Source organism: Colius striatus, chromosome 23, assembly GCF_028858725.1.
Source record: "Colius striatus isolate bColStr4 chromosome 23, bColStr4.1.hap1, whole genome shotgun sequence".
Taxonomy (NCBI): Eukaryota; Metazoa; Chordata; class Aves; order Coliiformes; family Coliidae; genus Colius; species Colius striatus.
The window spans coordinates 3,460,692-3,488,564 of NC_084781.1; the positions used below are offsets into that span (position 1 = coordinate 3,460,692).

The 27,873-nt window shown below is 46.9% G+C and overlaps 1 protein-coding gene across 7 annotated transcripts; it reads left to right on the plus strand.

The window, feature by feature from the left end:
- Positions 1 to 162: 162 nt before the first annotated feature.
- LOC104557754 (beta-galactosidase-1-like protein 2) lies at positions 163 to 27,828 on the plus strand. 7 transcript variants are annotated; one of them, XR_009820323.1, is made up of 21 exons: positions 163 to 245; positions 3,006 to 3,065; positions 4,234 to 4,431; positions 5,007 to 5,075; positions 5,709 to 5,804; positions 6,919 to 7,027; positions 7,151 to 7,243; positions 9,756 to 9,837; positions 13,064 to 13,128; positions 14,842 to 14,926; positions 15,300 to 15,437; positions 16,087 to 16,167; positions 16,401 to 16,507; positions 16,911 to 17,057; positions 17,458 to 17,529; positions 18,405 to 18,483; positions 19,647 to 19,734; positions 21,045 to 21,159; positions 22,062 to 22,178; positions 22,625 to 27,470; positions 27,608 to 27,828. XR_009820323.1 is itself a non-coding variant. In XM_062014155.1 (20 exons), exons 1-20 carry the CDS (start codon positions 163 to 165, stop codon positions 22,709 to 22,711), a joined length of 1,971 nt encoding a protein of 656 aa, XP_061870139.1. In that variant the 3' UTR covers positions 22,712 to 27,828. The 7 variants fall into 7 exon arrangements, 4 of the variants coding, with proteins under 4 accessions (XP_061870139.1, XP_061870140.1, XP_061870141.1 ...); XR_009820324.1 differs by having other exon boundaries at positions 22,625 to 27,370; XR_009820322.1 differs by having other exon boundaries at positions 22,625 to 26,866; positions 27,185 to 27,828.
- Positions 27,829 to 27,873: the final 45 nt, after the last annotated feature.

The window sequence follows — 27,873 nt, forward strand, 5'->3', positions numbered from 1 at the left end:
ATGGGGAGCGGCGGCGGGGCGGCGGGGCGGGGCGAAGGCGGCCTGCGGCCAATGGCGGGCGAGCGGCGCGCGAGGCGGGGGGCGAGGGCGGCGCGGCGCGGCGAGGCGGGGGGCGAGGGCGGCCTGGGGCCGGGGCCGGGGGGCCGGGGGCGGGCGGCCGCCATGTGGCCGTGCGGCGGGCGGCGGCAGCGGCGTCTCGGGGCCGCGGCGATCGTCGCCTTCGCGCTGTGGCTGCTGCTGCGCAGGTGAGAGCCGGTACGGCCCCGCCGGGCCGTGGGAGCGGGCGGTGGTCGCGGCCCGGCGGCGGGGGCGGGCACGGGCCGGGCGGTGTGCGGGGCTGCCGGGGCAGGGCGGGCAGCGGGCGCGCAGCCTCTCCCGCCGGGCTCACAGCGCAGGCCTGCCGCTGTTGACTTGGGTCCGACGTCGGGAGCAGCTGCGCTGGGATGGAACCCGGGGGCTCCTTTTAGCGGGCAGACGGCAATTAACTTTGTGCTTCGCGGGGAGAATAATTTACGGCGACCCAGGATCGATACCGTTAAACCCTCTTTTCTTATCGGAGCGCATGTGGCAAGAGAGTGCTCTGTTCGCCATCAGTCAGTGACGGAGAGCGTTCCTCCCACAGGACGGAGCGCGGGGGGACCGGGCAGTAACGCTGCCTCCGTGGGGAGATGATTGAAAAGCTTTAAATAAATGTTATGGGCAATAGACCCAACTTCTTGTCTATCATAAAAAGTAATGGATAAGGAAAGACCAATTGCCAGCGCTGTAAATCAGATGCTACGTTAGGCTGATGCTATCCCTGCCGACCTTGGCTCTCGTAAGGCTTTACATCATCTCTGATGGATGATGTGCGTTTACTAATCAATCGCCCCGTCAGATCTAGCCCGTCCCTCAAGCTGCCAGGGGTTCCTCTGCTGTGCTCATGCCAGAGCTGTGTTTCCCTCTCCCTCCAGCCTGTTCCAGGTTTGCTTCTTGCTGTCTGTGCTGTCGGTGGTGGCAGGGGATGAGCGGTGTGGTACCCTGCGCCGTGCTGTGGTTCACCTCTCCTTTCACAGCTTTCTTCTTCTGCTCCCATTTGTACCAACAGTTGTTACCTGATCCTCAAAGCTGTCAAAGAGCCTTGGTAAATCTTTGCTTAATTAGAAGCAGAATTCTTCTCTGGCTGGCCTTGGGTTTGTGCCACATACACCTTTAACAGAGGATTATTGCAAGCTGGTGCTCCGTAAAAGCAGAGAGGCCTGTCTCCTGTAAGAGGGTGTCTGTAAAACACAGTATCTCTTGGTGGTCAGTGTTTCTCTCCATGGCCTGGGGCAGCTGGGAATACACTGCACTACAGGAGACAGCATTACCCCAACCCCATGGTGAATGTCCATCTGACCCACACAGCACCTCGAGTCCCGAGGGAAGGCAGCTCCAAGCTTTCACTTTTCCCAGGAAGCCCAGAATAAACAGCAAAGCCCTTGGAGGCAGGTCTAAGGAGAGCTTAGGGATTACCTGTAAAGTTCCTTGTCTTCTGAAGCGTGTCCTTTAGCACCAGCCAAGCAAGATAATGGTCTCCATGCTTCTTTTCCTCTGTTTTGACTTTTCCTTTCCATTAGCTTCTTCTCCCAACTGTTCGGGGTATGTGGTAGACCAATGCCAAAATTAAAACTCTTATCTCATGGAGAGAGGACTCCAGCTGGGTGTTTTACAGGCACTCTGCCTTGGTGTGGCTGGCTGGTTTGGCAGTTAACTGCAACGTTCCTATTCTGCTTGGAGTGTTCTGCACTTCAACTTGTATCTTATAACGACAGGTTGTTTTGTACAGGGCTAACTTGTCCAAGCCAGTTTTGAAGCCTCTGTTCTGGGGGAACTTGGGAATCTCATGCTATTTTGTTTTGTCAAAAAAGGAGACTTCCCTGAAGCAGGAAGGAAACGGCCACAGAGGGGCAAAGTAGGCCAGTAACCTTTAGCAAAGATCAAGTAAAGATTATTTGCAGCCTGTGCTATTGTTACAGAAGTGAGAAAAAACATCTGGGAGCTACATATTGCTCTTAGGAGGAGCCCAGGTGGACTTTGAGCTATGGAAATCCAGATCAGGGTAATAAGATGAAGCTCTGCTAATAACAGGTGGTTTTGTTTCTGAAGAAGCAGCATGAACAGATCCCAATGAAAGATTAGTTAGAGATATCCAGGATAATATGCTGGAAATATTGGGAGCCTAGGAGCATGCCACTAGTCCTTCTTGGTGAGAAAAAATACTGGAGCTGGAGAGTCTTAAGGTAGGAAACTTGGTGGAAACTTGCTAACTAAGTTATGCCCAGGATTAAGAAGATAAGCTTAAGTGATTTGTTTATTTTTGTCTGTCTGTGTGTGCTTCCTGAGCACGGCCTTCATTCAGGCACCAGTGGCAGCGAGCAGCACTGTGGTGTGCAGGGGTAATTCATGGCTTTATCTAGCTCAGAAATGGATTGGAAACGTAGGTATTTTCCACCTTAATCTTTAAAAACTGGAGTTTAGTGTCTCCAGACTCCTTTGAGCTTGCTGCCAAACAACAGAAGTAGACAGCTGCAGTTGCAGGGTCTGATTTGCACCAGTTGCAATCTGTGTGAGATGTAGTTTGAGCAGCACAGAGGGGTGGGTAGCCATAGGAAATCCTGAGTGTGGACTGAGAAGCAGCTCCCCTGCTGGTAACATTCACGGCAATTCCTTGGGAGCAGTGCTGCTGTTTCCTAACCTCACGTCATCATTCTCCAGTTTCTTGTGTCGATGGGCATTTTTGATCCTGTTCCTACTCAGGCAGCCACCTTTTAAATATGGCAGTTAGGTATTTTGTGCTTATTTCTCCTACTTTGAGCTGTGCTACCTTCATAAAAAGCTCTGCTGTTGCTGCACCACCTTCCCAACGGGATGCCCCACAGCCTCCTTGCTCAGCACTGTTCCTTGCAAGATGGTTTGACAGTAAATGCACCAGAGTGCTCATTGACTGAAGGCAGTGAGGATCTAATCCAGACTTCCTTTTCCAGGTATTACCCATGTCTGCTGCCGGTTGTTTCAGAGCCCTGTGAGAATGCTGTGCTATACAGGTACCCTCTGTGCCAGCCCGTGCAGTATCCTGGGAGTCTTAGATTTAGTTCCCTTGTAGTCTCCTTGCAGGCTCCTGGTTAGCAATCCCTGTAAGATGTGTTCTGAGAAGTCCTCACCCTCTGCTAATACCTGCTCTATTACACATAGCCTAGATAACAGCCTGGGGCTTAGGTATTTCCCTCCTCTCTCCAGCACGTGGGTCACTTTGCTCCGTGGAGAGGGGAATTCATCCCTCGCATCTGGCTGCGTTGACGTCTCTGAGGAACAAGCTGCCATTGTCTAGCTCTTTTGTGTATTCAGAGTTGTGGAGCTGGGATGCTCTGATGGAGGCAGTGTCACTGCTTTGGACTTGGACTGGTTGATAATGTGTTTTCTTGGTACAGCCAAAATGAACTGGGGAGCCATGTAAGGCGATAGGGAGTAGTTTCCTGCATGCAGGAACCAGGCTGAATGGAGCTGTGATGAGTACAAGTCCTGTGGTATCTCCTTTGCTCCAGTTCTTTTGGCAAATAACATATTGTGATGTTGATCTAAGCAGTGATCTGAGTAGAGGTAAGTTTGTGGTCACAGCCAGCTTTGTCTTTCCTGAGTGATAAACATAATGAGGGGGTTTCTTTAAATTAAGGGAAAGGTTCTCTTTTCACACTGTACAGGTGAGGGTTCTTTATTTTTCCTGTGCACTGAGTTGGAAGGTATCAGGGACCACAAGATGTTCAGGGTTATCACTGCTGAAAAGCAGCTGCTGCTGGAGTGTGGAGCTGGACATCAGCCAGTGTACATCAGCCTACTGCAGAAGAGGGAGACCTTACGTTGCATAAGTTATGAAAGTGGTTGCTACTACTGAGAGAAAACTTGCCCATATTAGATTTTCAGCATGTTAGTTTAATGATTTCTGTGTGAGTAGTGCTACATTTCAGTTGTAGATTATGGCAGAGTGGCTTGGGGCATTCTGGATGGAAGCTATCCACAAAATCTACACATCTTGGGCAGATCTGCCATCTGTTTCATAGACTTATAAACAATCTACATGGTCTACATGAGAATGGTTTACTTAAGGAGTAGGAAGGTCAGAGCTGATTCTGCCAGGTGGGGTGAAATGAGCAGCCTCTCTTCAGGGGACTGATTCCTTTACTGGAGACTTCATGCTCATATGTCTCTCTCTTCTAGGTTTAACTGGAGTGAGCTGATCCCGCCACGGTTATGGGGGAGGACCTTAGGCTTGCAGACAGAGAGCTCCCAGTTCCTCCTGGAAGGGATGCCTTTCCGCATCTTTGGGGGGTCAATGCACTACTTCCGAGTCCCCAGGGAATACTGGGAGGACCGCATGCTTAAGATGAAATCCTGTGGCTTAAACACCCTCACCACGTAAGTTCCTCGCTCCCTCTGCTCTGTCACGTTGCAGGCTCTCCCCTCATCCCTAGTAGATGGTGGGATTTTGTTGTTAACTCTAGTGGGCTGTAACAATGTCTCTCTCTACTTGTTCTTATGAGAAAAGACACAGAAAGGAGCAGTGGGGACTGCTTTTCCTTAACCATCACACACTGCGGTGTCCTCAAACAGTGGCTGGAGCAGAGTCTGTCAGACATAATGGGAAAATGCTGTTGTGATGCTGACCTGCTGAGGAAAGGTCAGGCTCTGAAATGGCATTTCAGCACAGCTGTGATTTAGACATTGTTCAGATGGGTAGTGTGAAAGAGACCTCACCTGCCAGTCTTGAGAAACTCAGGTACTGCAGAGTACAGGAAAAGAGTGCAACAAAGTAAGGACTTGTCAGCAAAGTGGAAGGGAGGCACAGATATCTTGGTGATTAGACACTTGTGTATATACAGTACTCTGGATCTGTTACTAACAAAGGGCAGTGTAAGGATTTGTTTCTGTGCTTCACCAATGCAGTGCCCTTTTCAGCCCTTCACCTCCATTGCCCTAACTCTGCCTTTCAGGTACGTGCCGTGGAACCTTCATGAACAAGAAAGAGGGAAGTTTGACTTCAGTGGAAACCTGGATCTCGAGTATGTGGTACAGAAAGCTCTTTTGTTAAAGCTCCTGTTTGGAGGGAAGGGTGTGTGGATTGGTGCTGGATGAAGACAGTTCCAGCTGCTGAAGTAAAGTCTGTACCCTGATCAGGCAATGGGGGCTCTCATTCACACAGAATCCCAGAGTGGTGGGGGCTGGAAGGACCCTCCAGAGCTCATCCAGCCCAAGCCCCTGCTAAAACAGATTCCCCTCGCTCAGGGGGCACAGGAACATGTCCAGGTGGGTTTGGAAACCTCCCAAGAAGGAGCCTGCACACCCTCCCTGGGCAGCCTGGGCCAGGGCTCCCTCCCCTCAGCACCAAAGGAGTTTCTCCTTGTGTTCCAGTGGAATTTCCTGTATTCCAGCTTGTGCCTGTTACCCCTTGTCCTGTCACTGGCCAACACAGAACAAAGACTGTCCCTGTCCCCTCAACACCCACCCTTTAGGTATTTGTAAGTGTTGGTGAGGTCCCCCTTCAGCCTTCTCTTCTCCAGGCTGAACAGCCCCAGGTCCTGCAGCCTTTCCTCGCCAGAGAGATGGTGCAGTAATGTCACGATGGTTGGTACATTAGCAGTTCATGGAGCAGGGATTCTGCAGTTAGGCATTAATTACTCTGTCTGGATCTCTAGGGCCTTCCTTTCACTGGCAGCTAAAAATGGACTGTGGGTGATCCTCCGTCCTGGACCTTATATCTGCTCGGAATGGGACCTCGGTGGTCTGCCCAGGTGAGTGTGTCAATAGTTCAGCTGAGGCAGGCATTTGGGACTGTGGAAAGAAACAAGACTAAAGTGCCTGATCATACAGTTGAGCCTCCTTCAAAGATTTTGAATGGCTGGCTGCTAGATGGGAGTAGTTATCCTCTGTGTCCCCAAAGCAGGTGAATACTCGTTATGCTGTTGAGCATTTCTGAGCAGCACAGATAGTAAGCCTGCAACCAGAATTTCTTTTGAGTGGTTATTCTTTAACAATTGTGCTATGGCATAATGGTTACAGCAGGAAAATGGAATTGGGGAAACCCATCTATTGCTGTTGCAACTTGACTCTGTGTAATATGCACTGGAGTATTTTCAGCTTGATGTAAGAACCTGCTTCAGTCTCGGGTCCATTTAAAAGTCCTGGTAGAACATATGCATTATATGGTTGTCAGTAATAAAGATCTATAACTTTTGCAACCTCCTCTCCTATTTTCTCCTAAAATACTCCCACAGCTTGCTGGTAAGAGGCTTTGAGAGCCCAGATGGATACGTCAGCATTGAGACTTGCCTGGTTACTAGATCCCAGTGCAACCAGTGCCAGGTTACCTACCACTTGTTTTCCTTCACAGAGCTTAAACCTCAGTGGAGACAGTGGACAAAATATTTTGCCAGTTGTTGCCATGCCATAGGTGTGTTTTTATATCAGACAAAGATTCTGATAAAGACCAACAGTACTATTCTCAATTTCCAGGTAAAGAGGTGATGAGTTTGTAAGCCCACCTGCAAGTAGTGTACAGACACTGAGTCTTTCAGACCTCTGGAAGCACTATTTAGTTGTCTCCTTTTGCAGAGACAGGGAAGATACAGGCTCACTCTGCTGAAATGGTTGTAGGCCTCCACTGTCCTGCTCTTAAACAAACCATCCTTCTCTGTGTTAACCTCAAATCTGCAAACTGAGTCTTGTAAATAAACCATGGGAACAATTAGCAGAAGCTTTGTTTTGAGTGGAGGGAGCATTTTGATGAGGGAGCATTTGGGTGTAGTAGCCCTTGGGGTGCAGGGAATTCTGGAGTGACCTTCAGTTACTGGCAGCCTCGACTGGACAGGAGTCTCTAACAGATTCTGTTTGCTTCTTTTCTCATAGTTGGCTACTGCAAGACCCAGAGATGCAACTGAGGACAACGTACAAAGGCTTCACAGAAGCTGTGGATGCCTATTTCGATCGTCTAATGCCTATTGTTGTCCCTCTTCAGGCAAGTACAACTGTTTCAGCTGTTTGAGACTTGTGCATCTTTCTTGCAAGCCAATGCCACTGTGATTTTTGGTCCCTCTGATAGAAATCCTGGTGAACCACTTCTCCTTTCTGTTTTCAACAGTACAAGAAAGGAGGTCCCATCATTGCAGTGCAAGTGGAGAATGAGTATGGTTCCTATGCCAAAGACCCAAACTACATGACCTATGTTAAAATGGTAATGTTGGCACATTTACTTGTTTCTGTGGTGAATCTTTCTCATAAACCACTTTCCTTTTAGTATTCTCTTTCTTCTGAATGGCATAGGACCCTCTCAGTACTGATGAGCATGTGTTCTTATGTCTTCCAGAGAAGAGGGTGATGGGGAAATGAGGGAGTATCTGTAATACACAGCTGGCCTTGGAGAAGCTATCTATCTCCTACTGATCCTATTTCACTTCTCTTAGGCATCAGAGAAGGATTTTTCTTTGTTTCTGTTGACCTTCCTGGTAGGAAGGTTTATGTGAACAAGCCATCAGCACATCCCTAAACTTGTGTAATCTGGGGCTCCTGAGGTTAGCTCAGACTCACCTTGTCTTATTGCTTAAGGTATACAGAGGCTCTTCAAGCAAATCAATTGCATCACAGGAGTCCTAATCTGCTTAGAGTGGTGCCTGCCCCTGCACTAACTCCATCTTGTGGAGTGATTTAACATTGCCTACAAGTGTTACCAGCCTGAACTGATAATGTCAGAATTACCTGTTGTATCCACATGGTTTCTATCCCTGGGTCCCACCAATCACAAGCACGTAAGCAAGTGGCTTTTGGAGCCCTAAACAGATGAGGTGTAGAGGCTCTGTTGTGTCTGAACAGCGTGCTGACTTGGGGCTTGCTTTTCCGTATCTGGGTGATGAAAGAGCTTGTGATGTTTCACAGACTTGTCAGAACACATTTCCTGGGAGGCCTGTGGGTGTGTTTCTGCAGTGCTGTTTGGTCACATTCTGGTATTGTGTGCAACTCACATCTGAGGAAGTACATTGTAGTGGTTAAAGATGAAAATGTGGGAAAGCAGGATTTGCAGGGCTTCCTTTTTGGTTGGAATGGGATCTCATGGGAGGTAGAGCTCAAGCCTTTGTTCCTTTTTGGGCCGTGAGCTGTGAATGTGGCAAGTCAATTAACTCCTATCTGCATCTAGATTTATGATGGTGTTGAAATCATCCTGTAATTTATATACCCATTAAAAACCCTCTCACAACCCACAGAAAGGTGGAAGTCCATGTCCTTATGTCACTCTTTCAGGTGCAGTTCCTTTGCCTTCCAAAACGTGAAGGCCACCAAGGAATGTGCTGACACCTCCCTCCCCATATGGCTGATGAGCTGGGATTAGCTGACCACACACCTGTGTCTGCCTCAGATGCTGTTTCTATTCCTGGTGTCTCTGCTGCACCCTGAACTCCTGTAAAGCATTTCAAGATGTGGCAGCTCTCTGCCCTTTCTCTGTTTTGCACTTACATTCAAAAGGAGGGGAAGCAGCTTCGTATTAATGCAGTGCTCAAAGACTTATCTTCATAAACTGTGTTAGAAACTCCAGTTCCCTCAGTACCCGAATTTTGTCAGATACCAGCATCAGTTCAGGTTGTCAACTTAGTGATGACAGGCTGATAAAATAATCAGGTTGGATTAACTCTGACTTGAGTTTGTCTTTAAACTCTGTCTTGTAATGCTTCTCTTAATCTAGACTCTGTGGAGTGCTCAAGTCTATTTACTCTGTGCACATGAGTGCACAAACCTGCAGGCATGTGCAGAGGTTTCTTTAAACACACAGCAGACCTCAACTGGTTGGTGCATGTGACACAGGTAACTCCTGTGTCAGCTGATGTGTCTTTATCACCATTTTACAGTTAGTAATTTAGAACTAAGACACCAAAGGCTTGTTTTCAAAGCTCCAGGAAGCTGAAGGAGTGACTTCCAATGCATGTAGAGTAAAAAGGAGGATTAATTTGCAACTAGGGTTTATTAATCTCTCTTTCAACCATTGGCCACAGTTCTGTAAAAAAACAACTGTAAGAAATCAATCCCAATGCCAAAACCTCTGTGCATATCATAGAATGGTGGGGGTTGGAAGGGACCTTTAGAGATCTTCCAGGCCAACCCCCTGCAGAAGCAGATTCACCTAGACCAGGTTGCATAGGAACATGTCCAGGTGGGTCTTGAAGACCTCCAAGGAAGGAGCCTCCACAAACCTTCGAGTGCTGTTTATACAGTGCTGCCGTACTGAGGAACCAGTAAGTTCATCCAGACTTAACTATTCAAGAACATAGGTACCTGTGCTGGCCTGTGATAGCAGGCAATAGCAAACCAGCTTTTTTTTCCTTCCAGCTCCCACTGAGAGACAGTCAGGAAGGCTGTGCTGCTTTTCTTGTTCTTTATCCACCTGAAGCCCTCTTTTGATGGAAAGCAGTGATTTATTAAACTGATCTCAGAAGAAGATAAAGTCCTCAAGTTTGAAGCGTCAGTGAGAAACCAATCCAGCTTTCTAAACCAAAATAAGATCTTTCAGTTGTCTGATTTTGAAGTAGGCAGCGAAGCCACAGGAGGAAGAGATGTCACAGGAACGACATTTCTTACCAAGCCAGTACCAGTTGCAGGCTGTCTCCAGAGATGGTGATAATGTATCGTAATGCCTTCATATCTTGACAAATACAAAACTCAGGCTGTTAACACAGTGGCTTTTCCTCTTTCTAATTTAGGCCCTGTTGAACAGAGGGATTGTGGAACTGTTGATGACCTCAGACAACAAGAACGGGCTGTCGTTTGGCTTAGTGAAAGGAGGTATGTGCTTGTAGGGGAGTAAGGTAAGACCGTGGGGATGAAAAGTGCCTTTGCACAAGAGAAGAATGCTTCATTCAAGAGGAAACTCAAGTTGCACCAGGGGAAGTTGAGATTGGAGCTGAGGCAGAACTATCTCCCTGAGAGGGGTGTCAGCCCCTGTGCCAGGCTGCCCAGGGAGCTGGGGGAGTGCCCAGCCTTGGAGGGATCCCAGAGCCGTGAGCTGAGGTGCTGAGGGCCATGGGGTAGTGCTGGGCTGGGCAGGGTGAGGAGAAGGCTGGGACTCCAGCAGCTTAAAGCTCTTTTCCAACCAAAATTATTCTATGATTTGCTAAACTGCACCATTACTGCTGTTGTATTTGTGGTAGGAGCTTCAGCCACTCAGGAGAGACCCCCTTAGCTGGGTAGTACACACAGAGCAAACCCAGTCCCTTCCTAGAAAGGTTCAGAGTGGTTCAACGTGAGGTGTATCACAGTGATATCACAGTTGCTCCATGAGGAGGGGGCCTCCCTGCTTCCAAGGACATTAAAATGCCTTGCTGCCTTCTGTCTACTGGGCATCCCTACTTCCCAGGTGTATATATATGTCATATATATATATATGAGGTTAGTCAAGAGATGGCAGCACCTAGCATTTCTTGATGTTCTTTCCACAACATTAAAAGGCTGGAAATACTGCTTCATTTGAATATATATTGAATAAGTACTTCAGCAATTACTAGTAGTAATAAGATAGCTGCTTTGCAATTCAAAAGAGAAGCAAAAACTCCTTTGAGCCCTTGATTCTGAAATCCAACATTCTGTAAGTTTAGCAGTAGTTTAGGGGGCAGCCCTTTGGTAGTAGGTAAAAGAGGGTATCAGATGTGCAAATGCAGAAGGATGTCCATTTCACCTTTCTCTTTTTAAAAGTGTGATTCTATTAAGTGTTTAAAAATACTGCTTAGCACCCCTCCTGCTTTGCACTGTGAAGAAATGGAGGTGCAGCTGTTAAAGCTTCACTGTGCCCTACATCTGACCATTTGGGGCATAGTGTGAGACTGATTCTCAGGTTTCCAGAGCCAGTTCATCTGAGATTTATGATGTACTTGGCCTCTGCTCTCTGTTGTGTTTCTGCCAGTTGCCTGCAGGAGTGGTAATTGCTCCCCTGAATGAAGTGTTTGCAGGGTGAAGGCTTTGAGTGGTCCTGTCATTGCTCAGTCATAAATACTGTTCATTTTCTCATCTCAGGCATGGAGATGATGAAAGGGAAAGCCTTTTCCTTCCTTTTATTTTTCTCCTCTTGTTTTATGATGGCAGCATGAGAGGGATGAACTAACTCTCAAGTCCATGGGCCTTCACCAGTGTCTCTCAAAGGTCTTTTTGGTGTGCAGCAGTTTCCAGCTTTGACCACAAAGAGTCACTCTCTCCTTGCCAGCAAGCTGACATGCATTAGGGCTGGTGTGGGAATCCCTGTCTGGCCCTCACTACCTTCTGTGGAAATGTTTACTGCCTCAGAGCTCCTTGTTTGGAGTTGTCTTTTCCAGCGTGTTGCATGCTGAGAGCTCTTTGATACCAATTTGCCTCTGAGATGTCATAACAATCTGCTCATTAGAGTCAACACGTCAAGTAATCAGATGCATGGAATAACTAGGGCTCAAAGTGGTATAGCAGCAAGGTGGTTACAAAAGCACTAAAGGAGGGAGAATAAAATCAACAACAGAGATGCTTTAAGAGGATTCCATACTGGAGTTGAAAACTAATAATGGTTCTGTGATGTTGTTCATTCTGTTCATCACTGGGGCACTGATTTCTTTCCAAGAAGCATTTGTAGGGTGCTGTTAATGCCAGGAGCAGTCAGTCTGGTGCTCTGCAGAGAACTCTAGCCTGAGACTACAGTACTGTAGCCCTGATTCAGTGGTTGCTGCACATTTTCAAGGCACGAGGGGGAAAGCTTTGATGTTGTGAGCCCTTCATGCTCACAGATAATAGTGGGACATGCCATGCTGTAGGGAAGCAATATCCATCAGTCTCTGAGTACCTGTGCAGGTCCTGCAATCCTCCCTTCCTGGGCATAGTCAGTGGCAAGAATCCCAAGCTGGGTGGCACTAATCTGACCTGTTACAGCCCATCTGGGAGCTGATGTGTGGCAAAATGAAACTGAAGCACCGTGGGGGAAAGCTGTGTGTGGGCAGGATGAATAAGGCTTTGGGGATTAATTCTCCTCCATTTCCAATGGTGTGCTGTTAATCTGCACTAAGAGCAGAACTGGGCATGTTTGCCTTTGGGCTTGCCAACCCTCAATAACAGAATCCACCTTTTATTTTGTTCTCTCACCGTGTCTGCCTGAGCCAAAATGTTTAGCTCAGCACACTACATAGGTCAGCCTATTAAAATCAAGGTATAAATAGTGAGAAGTGAGCTTTTGCTTCTGTAGATATTGTGTTTGAAGTGCTCTGGCTGACACAACTGGGGCTGGGTTTGACAGCAGCTCTCTCCTAAGCAGTCACTTTTGAATGCAGAGTCTTATCATTCCCTCTGCATTTTCAAAGTTTCTTGGGAGAAATATCAGTGCGACTGAGGGCTGGAAAAGTATGAAAATGGTTCAGATATCTGCCAGGGCTGGACCACTGATGCCAGATCAGTGACTTCTGCATCAGCTCCTGCAGACAGTGCTTGAGGATCCTCCAGTGACTTCTGCTATACATGCAGCACACATAAACTGCTTGGTGCTTCCCCCATGCTGCACAGGACACAAGCACAGATCAGTCTTCCAATTACAGTTTCTTGCACCAATTACGGTTCACTTGCACCGTGGTTTCTCTCGCCCACCCCCACAGACATGACAAGCTGTAAGGTATTGCCTGGGTAGCGATTTCTGTAGCTAAAACCTGGGAGATCAGTGCAGCAGCCAGATATGACTTCCTAATAATAAGTGTGCCTTTACATGGTGCTTCTTATCTGAAGATCTCCAAGTGCTTTACAGCCTCTAATTAGGGCTTGTGACACCCCATGAGCTGCTCTGATGCTCTCTGTCTAGTATCTCTGAACGTCAGAGCTCAAAAGATGGCCTGCAAGTATTCCACTGTGTGCTGCAGTCTGCTTTGATCAGAAATTTCTGAGGAGGCTGTATTGGTGGTTCACAAGATGTTCTAGTTCTCCTGAGCTTGTGCTGGGCTGATGCCTAAGGAGGTGGTCCCCTAGGTGTTTTATACATGTCTAAGTTAAGAAAAGCCTTTTCTCTTCCCAATAGCACTGGCCACTGTTAACTTTCAGAAACTGGAAACTGGGCTACTGAAGTATCTGGACACAGTACAGGTAAGGTGAAGAAGAACCTTGTTCATCTAGATTTTCCAGCACAGCATTAGAAGCGAAGCACTGATGGTCTGGTTTGGTTCTGTGTGTTGGTTTGGTTGTGGGGTTTTTTGGAACAAGTATTTGGGTTTCCTTCACATTAGGCCAAATGCCTCTGGAATCAGTGAAAATACTTTGGATGATTTCTCTGTGATGAGGGAGTAGTGAAGGAAAAGTTCTACTCACTAGTGACAGCTTCTGTCTCCCTTTGCATCCTCTGTCCTCTCCTTTCCCAAATGTCAGCCTGGGAAGATGTGAACAACTGACATCTGCCCGTGGCCATGCTCAGTTCTCTTCTGATTTCTTCCCTTGGCTCTTGCCTGGACTGTGAAAGGAAACCTTGTTGTTGGCATGCTGAAAGTTGAATCCTGCCACTTCAATTTGGATTTTTTTCTCTTGCACAGGCAAAAGAGGTTCTGTTGCATGTGCTTTCACCTCCTTTAGGTCTTACAAAATTCCCCAAACCCTGCAAATGAGCAGAAGGCAGCATCTTCCCTGCCAAACAAACACACAAGCGCAACATGGCCCAATAAAAGCAGCTCCTCCTTTGCCACACTTGCTAATTACAAGACAGGAAGCCTGTCATTCATATTTGTAAGGATGATTATGAGGCTGTGTTATCTTTCCTTTGTTATAGTCTTTTATTTCAGAGGGTGATAAAGCTCCTTCTTTGACTAGTTTACTGGGGCTGGATTGATTAAACATATTTCCAAGAGTTTCTTCTGAAGCTGGAACAATTAGATGATAACAGGCACCTGCAGTTGTTTTCTCCTAAGGAAACACAAGTTTCTTAAATGCCACTTGCCTTGGCCATTTCATGTGGCATCAGATAAAGCCTGTATCAAATAAAGGGCAAAACTGCTTTGACTGGAAATAAATACCATGAGGAGGGAGTGCCAGGCAGGCTGAGCACATGTTGTCCTGTCCAGTGTGGTGGGGCTGGGTGGAATTCTTCAGGAGCTAAGGGAGCTGGCAGGCTGTGATGAATGGGAAGCAATTGCTGTGTGTGCAGAGCCTTTTTAATGAAGACCTAATTCCTGCAAAGGCTAATTCTTTCCTGCCAACACCATATGCAGCATTAAAAAGGCATTAAGCTGCTAAGGTCTGCTGTTCCTACCTTGGCAATCACTGGCTGCAGTGCACCTGCAAACTCTCAGCTGGCAGTGGCATAGCTGATAAGCAGACACTTACAAATGTGAGTTTCTAGCAGAAGCTAAACAGTGACAGTTGATTTGTCTTTTTGCTCCAGCTCTACCAAACAATGACACCCAGAACTGTTTGCTATCACCTGATATCACCTGAGCACAGGCTGCCCAGGGAGGTGGGGAGTGCCCAGCCCTAGAGCTGTTGCAAAGCCCTGCAGCTGAGGTGCTGAGGGCCATGGGGTAGTGCTGGGCTGGGCAGGGTGAGGGGAGGTCTGGGACTCCAGCAGCTTCAAGCTTTTTTCCAACCAAATGATTGTGTGCCATGGTTTTTGCTGTGTGCCTAGCAGAGTGCTTCTCTGCTTTGCTTGCCTGTTCTGGCCTTTGCTGGCCCACAGTGTCTTGTTCCTTAGAACTGCTTTATTTTTATGTGAACTGGTGAGGAAAACCCTCTTGTAAACCATGTTGGCAAACCAGGGCTGAATACAAGATTGCCCTATCTCCATTTTAACTCTTTGGGTTTGTTTTGATACAGAAAGACCAGCCAAAGATGGTGATGGAGTATTGGACTGGATGGTTTGATCACTGGGGAGGCCCTCACAATGTCTTTGATGCAGATGGTGAGCATCACATGCTGTTCTTGCAGACAGGGGGCTTTATTGCTCAGCACTCAGGAAGTACCACTGGGTCACTGTTGAGGAGGCTGATGGAATAGTCCTTACAACTCTTCTGCCTGAAAACAAAACTCCTGCTCAAGTACATGAGCTTTACCCTTTTTCACCTAGAGGAGAGGTGTATTTGAATGTGTGTGTCCTGATTGGTCAGTAGACATTGGTGCCCTTACTGAGGGCAAAATACAAACCACACTGTAATGACACAGGTTGGACTGACTGACAAGGACCAGAATGTGTGTGTGTCTACTTTGAATTACTAGAAGAGTGTTAGCCTAGCTGCTTGCTCTGTGGTGTTCATGGCACTGCCCTTCCTTTACAGAAATGGTGACTACTGTGGCAAACGTCCTCAAGTTAGGAGCATCCATCAATCTCTACATGTTTCACGGAGGCACCAACTTTGGCTTCATGAACGGTGCTTTGCAGGCTGATGAATACAAGTCAGATGTCACCAGTTATGGTGAGTTTTCTTCCTTTCACTGCCTTGCCTCTGCACCTATTGTGAGTGCAGCTCAGGTGACCCTTGGGGCTAGTTACAGTTGACAGAAGCATTGAGAAATGATCAGTACAACCACTTTGTCATGGAGAGATGAGTTGGAACGTAGCTCAGAAGTAAATGCCTGTCTAAAAGAGGGTTTGCATTAGGGTTTCCCATTTCCAGACCCATTCCAGGATGTGGAGGATCCCCTCATTCTGAAATGGGATTAGAAGTCACAGATGATGATTTGGCTTATGTTTCCTTCTTCCTAGGCAAAGATACAGTCTGGGCTTTAGTTTTACCAAGCCAAATTGTTCAGTAAAGCTCTTTTCACCCAACAACCCTTTGTTAAAACTGTTAACTGCTGACTTGATCTTGTGTGAAATGTTGGACACATGCAAATTAGGTATCTGAAAGGATGCTGCTCCTCAGTGAGTGGCTCTCCTGCAGATTAACCAACTCCACAGTTGTAGTGACATCCACACAGATAAAAGTGTACAGGTCTACAGCACAATTTCTTTCAGTGCTAAGGAAATTGTGTCTTGGGCTTTTACTTCTGTGATGCCAGTGTACAGGAAGGCTGCCCCAGAGCTGCTGTACCTTTTTTGAAGCACGTGTTCCTCTCTTTCAGATTATGACGCTGTGCTGACGGAAGCTGGAGACTACACATCCAAATTTTTCAAGCTCCGGCAGCTCTTCAGCGTGATCATTGGTAATTACAAATCCAAGAACCAAAATGCTCTTCTGCCTACAGTGTTAAATCAGAGACTTGTTTAAACTGGCCCTTCTGCTGGAGCCCTCTCACTCTGGTTGGCTGACTGGCTGGGTGCTTTTTCCTAAAGATGGGAGAGAGGATCAAAAGAGGCCTGGAGAGGCCTTAAATCTGTGTTGGCTTTTTGCATCTGAAATAGTTGTTCACCTTTCTCTTTTCTCTTTGCATCACAGGCCAGCCTCTGCCTCTCCCTCCCATGATTGAAAGCAAGGCATCATATGGTGCAATCCTGTTGCATCAGTGTATCTCTCTCTGGGATGTGTTACCATCTCTTTTACAGGTAGTACTACTGATTTTAACCCATCTCAGTACTAAAAGGCATCAGCTCTTGGGTAGAAAAGGCAATTAGTGCACTGGCTTGTTAGCCCAGGAGGATAAGGTTGGGGAATGTTTTGTCAAGGATATGGAAAGGAGGCAAATCTTTATCTCACCTTTTTTACTGCTACTTCACTTTGGAATTCTGGTTTTACAAGTCCTTGGCTCCCTTTCCTGGTGCCTTGCCTTCATTGCTGTAGCTTTCATAGAGTCATAAGGCAATTCAGGTTGGAACTGGCCTCGGGAGGCTTGCAGGGTAGATGTAACCCGTGGCAGAGTGGAAGACCTATGTTGAATAAATTGCCTCTTAAATGGCCTGCCAATGCTGAGAGGCCACTTCTGCCCTTGAATCCGTTTCTCCTTTGCAGCCCATTAAGTCAGAGTTTCCCATTAACATGGAGAATGTGCGTGGAAACGACAGCAGTGGGCAGTCCTTTGGATATGTGCTCTATGAGACCGTCATCTTTGGGGGTGGACACCTGCACTCCAGGGACCACGTCCGCGACCGCGCGCAGGTACGGAGCAGCAGCTCTGGCTAACTCCACTCAGGTGGGAATGCATTGGCCTTGGCAGCTGGGGGGGGAAAGGGGTCAGGCAGGAAGGAAAACCTGAGCTTTGACATCAGAAGTGTGATTTGCTCTTTTCAGTTCTCAGCTAAACCCCAGCCCTTATTGTTTATAGATCAGCTTGAGGTTCCAGTCTGCACCACTTGCAATGTCTTGGAACAGCAGCATATTGAATGTTCTGAGAAATGTAATGAGTTTTTTCCCCCATCTAGACTGAATCAGTGACACAGTTATGGATAAGGAGTAGAGACAGCTTCCTCCCCAAACACAGCTTCAGTAACCTGTGCAACACATGATTATAGTGTAAGTGATGAGAAGCTGCTCTCCTCTCTTGTGCTTTGTTCTGCAGGTCTTTGTTAACACCATGTATGTTGGAGAGCTGGACTACAACACAGTGGAGCTCTCCCTTCCTGAAGGACAGGTAACTAATTGGAGATTATTGCTCACAGCAATGGTACAGAGATAACAAACCCAAGACCCTGCCTTTTAGGCATAGTTCTCAAGAAGGCACCTCTTGTTGAATGTGTTTAACTAGTGGGTATGGCATCCTGACACAGCAACAGTTGTTATACCTTAATTAGGCACCATTTCACTACTGAAATACAGCCTGATTTCACTACCAAGTTACTGGTTTTGATTGAGAAGTGGTTTTTGAATGCTTTTTATGGAAGAAACTGAAATCATTGTAGTTCTTTCTGCCCAGAATGTGCCAGCCTTCCTGCCACCTCCCCAAACTGTAGACGTTGAGTACCAGTAACCTCTGTGCAAACTTAAGTCTGTGTAGGCTTCACCAGCTTTTAAGGGGGGTTTTGGAGGCATTTGTACTCTCTGTGTCTCAAATGAAACGAGAAGGAATGTCTGTCTAGCTCTGAAAAGTAGTCTCACCGTGGCAGAAGTTGGTAATAAGACTGGTTATTGATTGAATGCATGTCAACAGAGCTGTGCATGGCTCCATGGGGCAGGCCAGGGGGTGGCCATACTACTTGTTGTTATGGGAGAGCTGTAGGACATAAACCTGTGCTCTGTGGGTCATATCAAAATGGTACTGAAAATGTAACAGGAGGAGAAGAAAACTTCTATGAGAAGGCTGAGAGCTCCTCAGTAGCATGATTATTTGCAGGAGCTGAAAGGTATGGGGACACTGTTCTGTCACATAGCCCAGAGCTTTAAACAGAACTCCAACTGCCATAGGTATTGCTGCCACCTCTGCTGACCTCTGTTAACCAAGCATTATGGCTGATACAGCACATGCTGTGCACTGGTCCTGCTGATGCTCCTCCTGTTTGTTTTCTACAGGGATTCAGGCAGCTACGACTCCTGGTAGAGAACCGCGGTCGCGTCAATTATGGCCTGGCACTGAATGAACAGAGGAAAGGTGAGTTAACTTCTTTGTTCCCAAACTGTCCTAGATAGCACTCTTGAGTTTAAACACTGTGGAAGTGTCTGTCTTGTGTGTTTTACACAGAACCACGCTGCAGACCCAGTACAGTTCTCATGGTGCTAGCCAAGGCTGTTGGTGGGAAATGATATGACAGAGGGAGCTTGTTAAAAAACACAACTCTTCATCCCCTGTCTGGAGTGCCTGTAGAGGACAAGTAGTGGGTGCTTGGTGGCTTGCCTTAAAGCTTCTTGTCTTAGAGAGGTACAACTGAACCCACAGCCACCAGTGAATCTTATTCTGGTCTAGATTTGCTAGGCAGTGTTAGGTTACCCTTTCTCTCCCTCTGTGAGCATGTTACATCACAGGGAGGGAAGGAAACTGCCTCTGTTCTCCCCTGGGGGATCCCAACATTTAAAAACTCAGCATCAGGAGGAATGGATTGCATCCTGTTGAGCAGAATTTACTAAAATACTCAAGTCTGTCACTGCTGTGGGGCTGGAAGAGGTTGAAACCCCAGGATTTGAGTGGGGAACTTACATGCAAAAACTGTAGAAAGTAGTCTAATGGAGTTAGTAAATGTACTGATTTTATTCTACTGCAGAAGAGGGGCATAAAGCCTCTGCACTGCTTAGGCAGTCTCAACTGCAGCCTTATAATTAGGAGGCTGGATTAGGACCCAGGCTTTGCCTGCTCCACAGAGAGTAACTTCATCTAACAAGAGAGTGCTAAAGGTAAATTACTTATTAAGCTGTCTTAAGATGCTGGGATGAAAAGCACTGGATCAGCACTGGACATTAGTGCTAGCCCAGGTTCTATTTTGCTGTGCCTGTTAGAAGTAACTGATCTAGTGCTTTAAAAAAATCTATACAAGGACAGCTAACTGAAAAACAACAATAACAACAAAACTCCATCTGCTGTGTGTGCCAACAATGTCTTCTGCTTGGAGGCTTGGTGAGTTGAAGCGAAGGAGAGAGCAGAGAGGCCAAAGCATAGTAATGTTCCCCACTCAATCTGGATGAGCAATGGGACCATATGGACTCTAATTCCATTGCAGAATGTGGCTGCTTTCCATCTCCTGCTGTTCCTCGCATTCACATAGGAAAATCTATCAGCTTTAGCTGTTTTTCAACTCTTCGTTACCCCCATTGCTCCCGCAGGCTTAATTGGTGACGTCTTCTTGAATAAAACCCCCTTGAGGAACTTCAAGATTTACAGTTTGGAGATGAAACCTGGCTTCATGAAAAGGTTTGTGGGATTTACATTGTTTTTTCTCCCTCAGTTGAAACCAACTGTTTATAAGCAGCACAAAATCTTTGCTGATACCTTTGCCTGAAATAGTGCAGCAAACGGCAACACTTTATCCAGCTCGTTATTTAGGAGTGAAATGTATTCCCACTGTGGAAGATTTAAAGACTCCTCACAGCCTGTACATCCAGGTTAGATCAGGCAGGTGAAAGAATGGCTTCCCCAAGGGGCTGGGTCCCAGCACACCTACATGTTGATGTTTGTGTCTTCTTTGACATTAGCAATGTGGCTGACATATTTAGTAATTCAGACTTGCCTGGGACAAATTAATTCTGGGAAGCTACTAATAGTGCATTAACAAGTCCAGATGGCTTCCTCTCTTGTAAGTTATTTTGCTTTACTTCAGGAAAGATTGAAAAAGAAATCTAGCAGGGGTAACTCAAGGAGCTTCTTAGTAGATGCAGAAAACCTCAGCAACCATTTCAGGCAGCAGATGCCCTGTGGACTCTGGCCACGATCCAGAGACACTGTTTTCAGTCTTGTTTTTAATACAAGAAAGTAACACATGTGCTTCCCCCAAGATATCACAGCTCCTGCATTTTGTGTAGGAAGGAGAGAGGCCATGTTCAACTCTTATGGGAAAAAGTCTACATTTTGCAATCTCTGAGGACAATCCTACCAGGGGCTGGAGGGCTCCTTGAAGGACGGGGTAACTCACATCACCTTGGACTGCAGGGTTTTAGAAGAATGTTTTCAGTGAGGAACATTAAACCCAGTGAGCTGTCGTGCCCAAACAAAAGCAGCATTAGTCAAGACTACAGTCAGTTACTGGCAAGTGACCAGCAGCAGTGAAACACAATCAGCAGTGTGCAGGAGGAGGGAGCTCATGGTATTATTGTGACAGGAGCTGTCGTGGGCCGTTAGTTGACTCATGCGGCAGCAGTCGAGCTGCGCTGGATCTGTAACTTCCCTGACTCCACAAGATGCAGTTCCCAAGGGTGGAAAGGAACATGTTCTGACAGAAGCTCGAGGTTTCTGTGGGACTTCCACATGCCTTATTTTCTGTCATTTGTTCCCTGCTCCCAAGTTGTTGCCACAGGTGAGGGATAATGCCAGGTTGCTTCAAGTTGCACCAGGGGAGGTTCAGACTGGAGATGAGGAAAACCTTAAAGGTCTTTTCCAACCGAACCATTTCTCTGATTGTTGTAACAAGACCCATCAGCAGTGGTTTGGAATGGTGTTGAGAGTGAGTGTTGTCCCCCTCAGTGCTGCCTGGTGCTCCCCTGCTGTGTGTGGTGCTTCCCTTACAGCCTGCGACAGCTGCCTGCATGGAGCACGGTCCCGGATTACTTTGTGGGGCCGGCTTTCTTTCGTGGAAGGCTGTGGATAGAGCATCAGCCACAGGACACTTTCTTGAAGCTACAGGCAAGTCCTGTTTTTCCTTTCCCACTAGTTTTTTTTCATCAAGGCACTTTAAAAGCTGTTTAGACACTTGTGTAGTAGCTCTGACCGAGCTCTGGCTTGTAGTCCATAGTTTTGCAATCTTATGATCCTGGAGAATCACTCTGAGGGTGTGGAAGTCCTCTCAAGCTTGCAGGTAATTCTGCTCAGTCTGTAGTGGTCCTGATGACAAAACATGTGCAATACTGACCCTTCGAAGCTGCTCATGAACACTTAGTCTGTTTTACTGACATGGAAATGTTATTTCAGATCTAGTTGCAGAGGAGTAATGGGCATGAAAATTACAGGAGGCACTAGTTTTATCTCTGCCTCCTCAACATGATATGGAAAGAGTCACTTTGTAGGCAAGGCATGAAGAGTTACTGTTCACATCTTCCTTCTGAGGAGGATTGCTGCTCTTGCATAGAACTTGAGATACTCAGTATTACTAAACATCCTCCTCTGATTTCACTCCCTGAGAGCCAGGGTTCATGCCAGTCATTACTGTACAGCTCATTTGCCATTTCTGCTGTGCTGTAAATTATGCTAGTCAGTAGCAATACAGTGGTTTTGTCACCTGGGTAATAGGTGAGGGGAGATACTCTTTGCTTGAGAAGAAATAAAGATATGTCTGTTCAAATAGGTGAAGTTTCCTGTACAAGCATGACTCATGAATTGCACATTTTGAAAGCTTTATCCTTTTAATTGGCACATTAAGGATAACTCCTGTTCAAGAGAGCTTACTCATGGCTTCAGGGAAAGCAAGCAGAAAACCTGCAGAAAGTGGCCTGAAAGTATGCAAGTGTGAAAGCAGACTAGGTTCCTGTGGGGATGGTAACTAGGCAATACAGCTGCATCAATAATTCCATGTACTGTCTTGGTTCCAGGGCTGGGAGAAAGGAGTTGTGTTTGTCAATGGTCAGAACCTGGGCCGCTACTGGAAAATTGGACCTCAGGAAACACTCTACCTTCCTGGCCCCTGGTTGTGGAAAGGGAGCAATGAGGTGAGAGGCTTTGGTGGGATTTCTCTTTGCTTGTTTGTGATATTAAAGCTTTTCCTCTGAGTTGTATCCCAAAGAGCTAGACATACATATTACCTTTCTCTACCTGAAAACCAGTGCAGCACAGAGGGAGGAGACTGTTCTCTCCTAAGATCTGTGAAAATGATGGAAGGTGCTGCTCTAAAGCTGACTGCAGCTCTGACAACCATTAAAGCATGATAGGGATGGCAGCTAAACTTCAAAGCACTGCATCCAGTTGCAAAGCAAGACAAACTCGATTGGATGCCGGTTCATTTTTTGCATCACATGGTGCCGAAGAAGAATCCCAGACTGGTATTGATTGATCAATGATCCTTCCTGCCCCTGCTCTCATCATATGCCTTTGCCTCTTAAAATGAAGTAACTCAGCCTTTGTATGAAGGAACTTGACACATCCCTCTCTTCTGCAGATCGTGATATTTGAGGAACACACTGCAGGACGGATAATACAGTCAGTCGACATCCCTTACTTAGGGAGGACCCAGTACGTGGACTGATGGGCACTTCCTCCCCATGTTTGGCTATTTACAGTACTCCTGGTTGCATGTCTGGGGACACCATGGCCCAAGTGCTTGGGCATGTTAATTTCCACTAGACCCAGGTAAAGGATTTGCTCTTTGGCAGTAAGTTCAGCAGAAAGAGTGGGCCCCGAAGGAGCCAGAGCCCATTGTTTCATAGGTGGAGGTGGAAGCTCATCTCCCTGCACTACTGAGGACCCACAGCTTGGATAGCTGCACATGATGTTATGGACTGTCTGGTGAATGTGGGGGAGTAAAAACAAGCTGGAGGCAGGAGAAAAGAGAGAGAAAGAACCAAAGCCATCTGAACTGAAAGTTGAGCTCAGCTCTCCAGGGACTTTAAAAATGTGTTCTTCCTGGCCTCCTTGTTTTTATAATTAGATTGGGAGAAAACAGTTGGTGAACTTGTGAGTAACCAGGTGTGGAAACCAGATTGCTGTGCTTCCAGGCAGAATTTAGCAACTCATTCTGCAAAGAGGCCATTACTTGTTCACTTGTTGGAAGCCAAGTTGGTTGTCAAATGACTTTGAGGGTTTTTTTCCACTCAGTTTTCCTGTGGAGGTTGCTTCTCTCTCAAAAAGGAAAAAACAAACAAACCAGTTTTAAAAGTGGAATGTGTTTTGTCCTCTATCAAATACATCATGATGTTTCAGGCCAGGAAGGAATGAGAACCACCAAAGAGGAGACGTGGGAGAAGAGAAGGACGAGTCAGTCTTCCAGTCATCCATCCACTGTGAAGCACTTAATGAAATTGCCCCTTGTAAAATGAGCAGGGATCAGATTTTGGTTGGGATAGAAGTAAAAGGGTTGCAAATGGGAAAGCACATCAGTACTGTCTGGTTAAATGTACTGTGGGATCTTGGGCCCTGTCCAGAAACACAGGATTTAGGGAAATGTGTTTATATTCTGTTTGTAACTCACCAGCTCCACAGTCACTGGGGAGCTGCCATCTCTTTAGGGACAGGGACAGATCAAACTCAAGCTGCACATCTCTTCAGAATCCCTGAGAAGTCGCTCAGCCCCTGCTTTCTGTTCCAGGAACCAGAGGACTCAGGCTATGAGAGAAACACCAAACACGTGCAGCGTCTCTGAGAAGGGAGTTGCAGGGTATTCTGGCTCTTAGAAACCATAATTTTATTTAACAAATTTAAATACAGTTTGTTTAAAACTGAGGACAGACAGTGCAGCTGTGATACACTCCATCCTGGCCACAGCTGCTCTTACTGAACATACACATCTCTGCTCCCGAGGACCACGGTAGCCTCTGTGCAAGCTGGAAGGGCCCAGGCCTGTGCCCAACTTTGAGGAGAGGGGAGTGTACCTGCAGGGTTGTGGTCAGGCCTCAATCCTTTGCATTTCTTCCTGAAAGTTATTTCCTTCCAAGGAGGGAAGGCTGTGACCCAGCAGGGACTGGGATCAAGGACTAGCAAAACAAAACATGCAGCTAGGAGAGGACATCAGTTGGAAGCTACTGAAATGGTATGAAAACCTTTAAAAATGCCTCTTTCCACTCTAGGGTTTGCAGACAAAGTGAACTTGGGTAGGGACTATGATGACTGCATAAATCTGCTGGAGTGCAGAGTGTTTTAATGCAAGGTTACAATACCCCTTCCCACGGAGCAGCCAGTGGCCAGCAGCAGCAAATGCTCCCCAGCCAAGGAGTGCTTTAGCCAACGCATCTGAAAGGGACATTTCTCTAGAGGCTTCTGTGACTGAGAACTTAAAGAGTGCACCTTTCCCCAGTGCTTTGGACCTACAGTGGGAGAAAATAACTTACCAAAAACTAGAAATATTCCCTTCAAACATGAGGAAATACAGCATGTCATTAGTCCAAGGGGAGGCTTCAGCCAGAGATCAGATCTAGAGCATTTTAGTAGTTCTGTGTGTTAGGGCTAGAAACAACCAAGTCTGTTTCCAGGATTACATTTTCCCTCAATTCAAAGGTAAATTGTGCTTCAGACCTTGTTTTTTTCCCAAAGAATGGGGACATTGGGGGTTTATCAAAGGTTTGACAGCAACTATCAAAGGGGAGGTAAGTGCTGGGTTGTTATTTAGAAGGGCTGGAGTTGGGGAGAAGGGGTCTGTTGTACCTCAGTTTCTTCCTCAGCATGTTTGTCAATCTCAAATACAGAGCCAACCAAGGCAGTAGCACCCAGGCTCCTCTTCTGCATTGCTCACTCCTGTGTCTTTCACTTGAGAAGCAAAATACAGTTCCATCAGAGAACACCCTTTCCTCAATGCTTCTCAGGTCCTGCTACACAACAGGAAAGAGGAGACTCATGTTCTACATAGACAGTTTTTCAACCTACCTCAAGCCAGGTGCTGAAGAACAGAGCACTAAGCACATGTTCCCCTTTACAAGGGTGCTGCTCTATCCCTCAGAGGTTAACTCTCCAGCTGCTCCAGCGTGGCTGTTCATGCCTGTAGCTCTGCAGCAGCATGGGATGGCCCTGACAAAGGGGCTAGGGCTGAAGGATTCTTTCCAGTAGAATGCTAAATGCACTAACATTGGCTTTTATCATTCAGTCCCTAGTTGTAAGCAGTGAAGTTTATTTTTTGAGTCAAAACTTGGCTTTATGTCAAGCACTCTTCAGCCAATCCCACACTTAATGCTCATAGGAACCAAATTAGAGCTAATTAGAACCAAGACCTGAGCCTGGATGAAGTTTATGGCTGCAACACTCATTAAACCCCTCTTCCAATTATCTTAGCCTGGATGAATAGAGAACCACATGCTGCCAGCATCACTCCATCCAGCAACAGTGGTCAACTGGTAGTGGTCAGTGGCTCAGTGTCCAGCTGGAGATCCATGACAAGTGGTTTCCAACCAAAATGACTCTATGATTCTATACCCTGGTGTGGTGAACCCCCTACTGCAGTGCTTCATCCAGCTCTGGGGCCTCCAACATAAAAAGGACATGGACCTGTTGGAGCAAGTCCAGAGGAGGACACAAAACTGAAGGCTGGAACACCTCTCCTGTGAAGAGAGGCTGAGAGGTGGGGTTGTTCAGCCTGGAGAAGAGAAGGCTCTGGGAAGACCTTATTGCAGCCTTCCAGTAATTAAGGGGGCTTATAAGGAAGATGGGGACAAACTTTTTAGCAGGGCCTGTTGTGACAGGACAGGGGATAATGGCTTTCAACTAAAACAGGGCAGATTTAGGTCAGATATATGGAAGAATTTCTTTTTATGGTGAGGGTGATGAAACACTGGAGCAGGCTGCCCAGTGAGGTGGCACATGCTCCATCTCTGGAAACATTCAAGGTCAGGTTGGATGAGGCTCTGAGCAACCTGCTCCAGCTGAGATGTCCCTGCTCATTGCAGGGGAGGTGAACTTAGATGATCTTTAAAGTTCCCTTCCAACTCAAACTATAACACCGATGTGTGTCAGAGTGCCCTCCAAACCATGAAGCTAATGAGAGAAGGATGACACAAGGAGAACAGAGATACTTAATGTGTTTGTTCTAACCTGCCTTGCTCTCCACTCTCCTCCAAAACCCTCCTGTGTTGTGCAGTGTAATGAACACTGATAAAGGAGATTCAAAATTAAGGGCTAAGGTGCCATCTCAGAAGGCAGCTGTCCCCTCCATGAACAGAGGACACACATAGCCACAAGGTACGTGTGTCTCAGGAGAAACAAGTCCCTGGGGGCCACCAAGCTCCTGTGGGCATTCCCACCCTCCTTTCAGGTCCTGTCAGACAGCCCCCTCAGTCTAGACCACCATTGCAGTGTCCAGTGCATCGTGCCCTGCGTGCGCCTCTCCCAAACTGAGCATCTCACGAGGCAGCTGCTCTTGTACTGAAGCTGACGTCAGTCCTCCATTTTCTGTGCTTTTTCTCCACCTCCAGAGCGTCTGGTTCTGCTCAGAGTCCAGGAGGAAGGGCAGGGGAATCTGGGTAGTTTATGTATGCAGTGTTGCTTGGTTTCAGTACACTAAAACTCTTGGAAGTCAGCAGAGGTCCTGGCTACTGCACGTCTGGCTGGTTGTATGCTGCGAAGAGGAACCTTGCAGGCTGTGCATGAAGAAATCTTCTGCAACAGAGACACAAGCAGCATGTGTATTACCCTTCTGCCTCACTGCAGTTAGCTGCCACCCCTTGGAACTATCCCAAAACCCATCTGAGATTGCAGATCTGTGAGTACTGCTGCTAGGCAACTGGGTGTTGGTGAAAAACAGTTGTGACAGCGCTGAAGAGCTATGGCCTCTCTGCAAAGCTGCTATATATAGCACTGATAATGTGCAGTGCAGGCTTTCCTCTGCTCTCTTGCCAATGGGCTGCAAAGGCAGGCCACTGCAGCAGGCAGGGCTCCATCCAGTCAGCCCAAGGGAATGTGCTATAAGAGAGCTTATTGCTGTTAAAAATACACTACTGCTGAGCAAATCTGCCCCTTTGCTGCTCTTACTTCTCTGGACTTGAGAAGAGAACAAGCAGCAACTTTCTCTCCCCTCCAGGCCTGGTTCTACACTCCAGTTAAAGGGAGTTGTGCATTTATGGTTCTCCCCATAACAACAAAGCACAGCAACAGTCTGGATGCAGATAGGAGCAAACAGCCCATCCTTCACTCCAGCAAACCAACTGCCAGGTGCACTCTGGAGACACAGAGGGCTAAATGCACCAGGGTGCTCAGAGAACTAAAGGTGAGATGCCAGGGCATGAACAAACGAGCAGGAACTCAGCCATCAATGTGCATGTTCTTTCCTCCTTTCCACTGAAGAAGACACTACCTGCTCACCTTAGGTAAACTAATCCACACCCTCCTTTACTTGTCACTGACTGTGTGTGGCTTTGATGTGGATAAAAATGAAACTCTTCCCTCAGTGAAAGCTCCTGCCTGACTTAAAAATGCTTTCTCTGATTTTGCTTTATCTTTGCAGATGTTTGCAGGTGGATGAACCCACATCCCTCACTGCTGTGCTTTAGCTGTGTTAGTACAGTTACAAGGCAACCTTCTTGTTTATACAAAGGTTTGGGTTTATATCAATGTTACTGCTGCCTAAACTCTCACTCACTGGATTTCTCTTGTCTCCCTCACCAGTTATTTCTCCTTTAGCAGCTTCTCTTAAAGATAAAAAAAGAGAGATTCACTAATGTTGTCCAGAAGTTCTGCAGTAAGGGAAGGTCAGAGATGTGAAAAATTAAA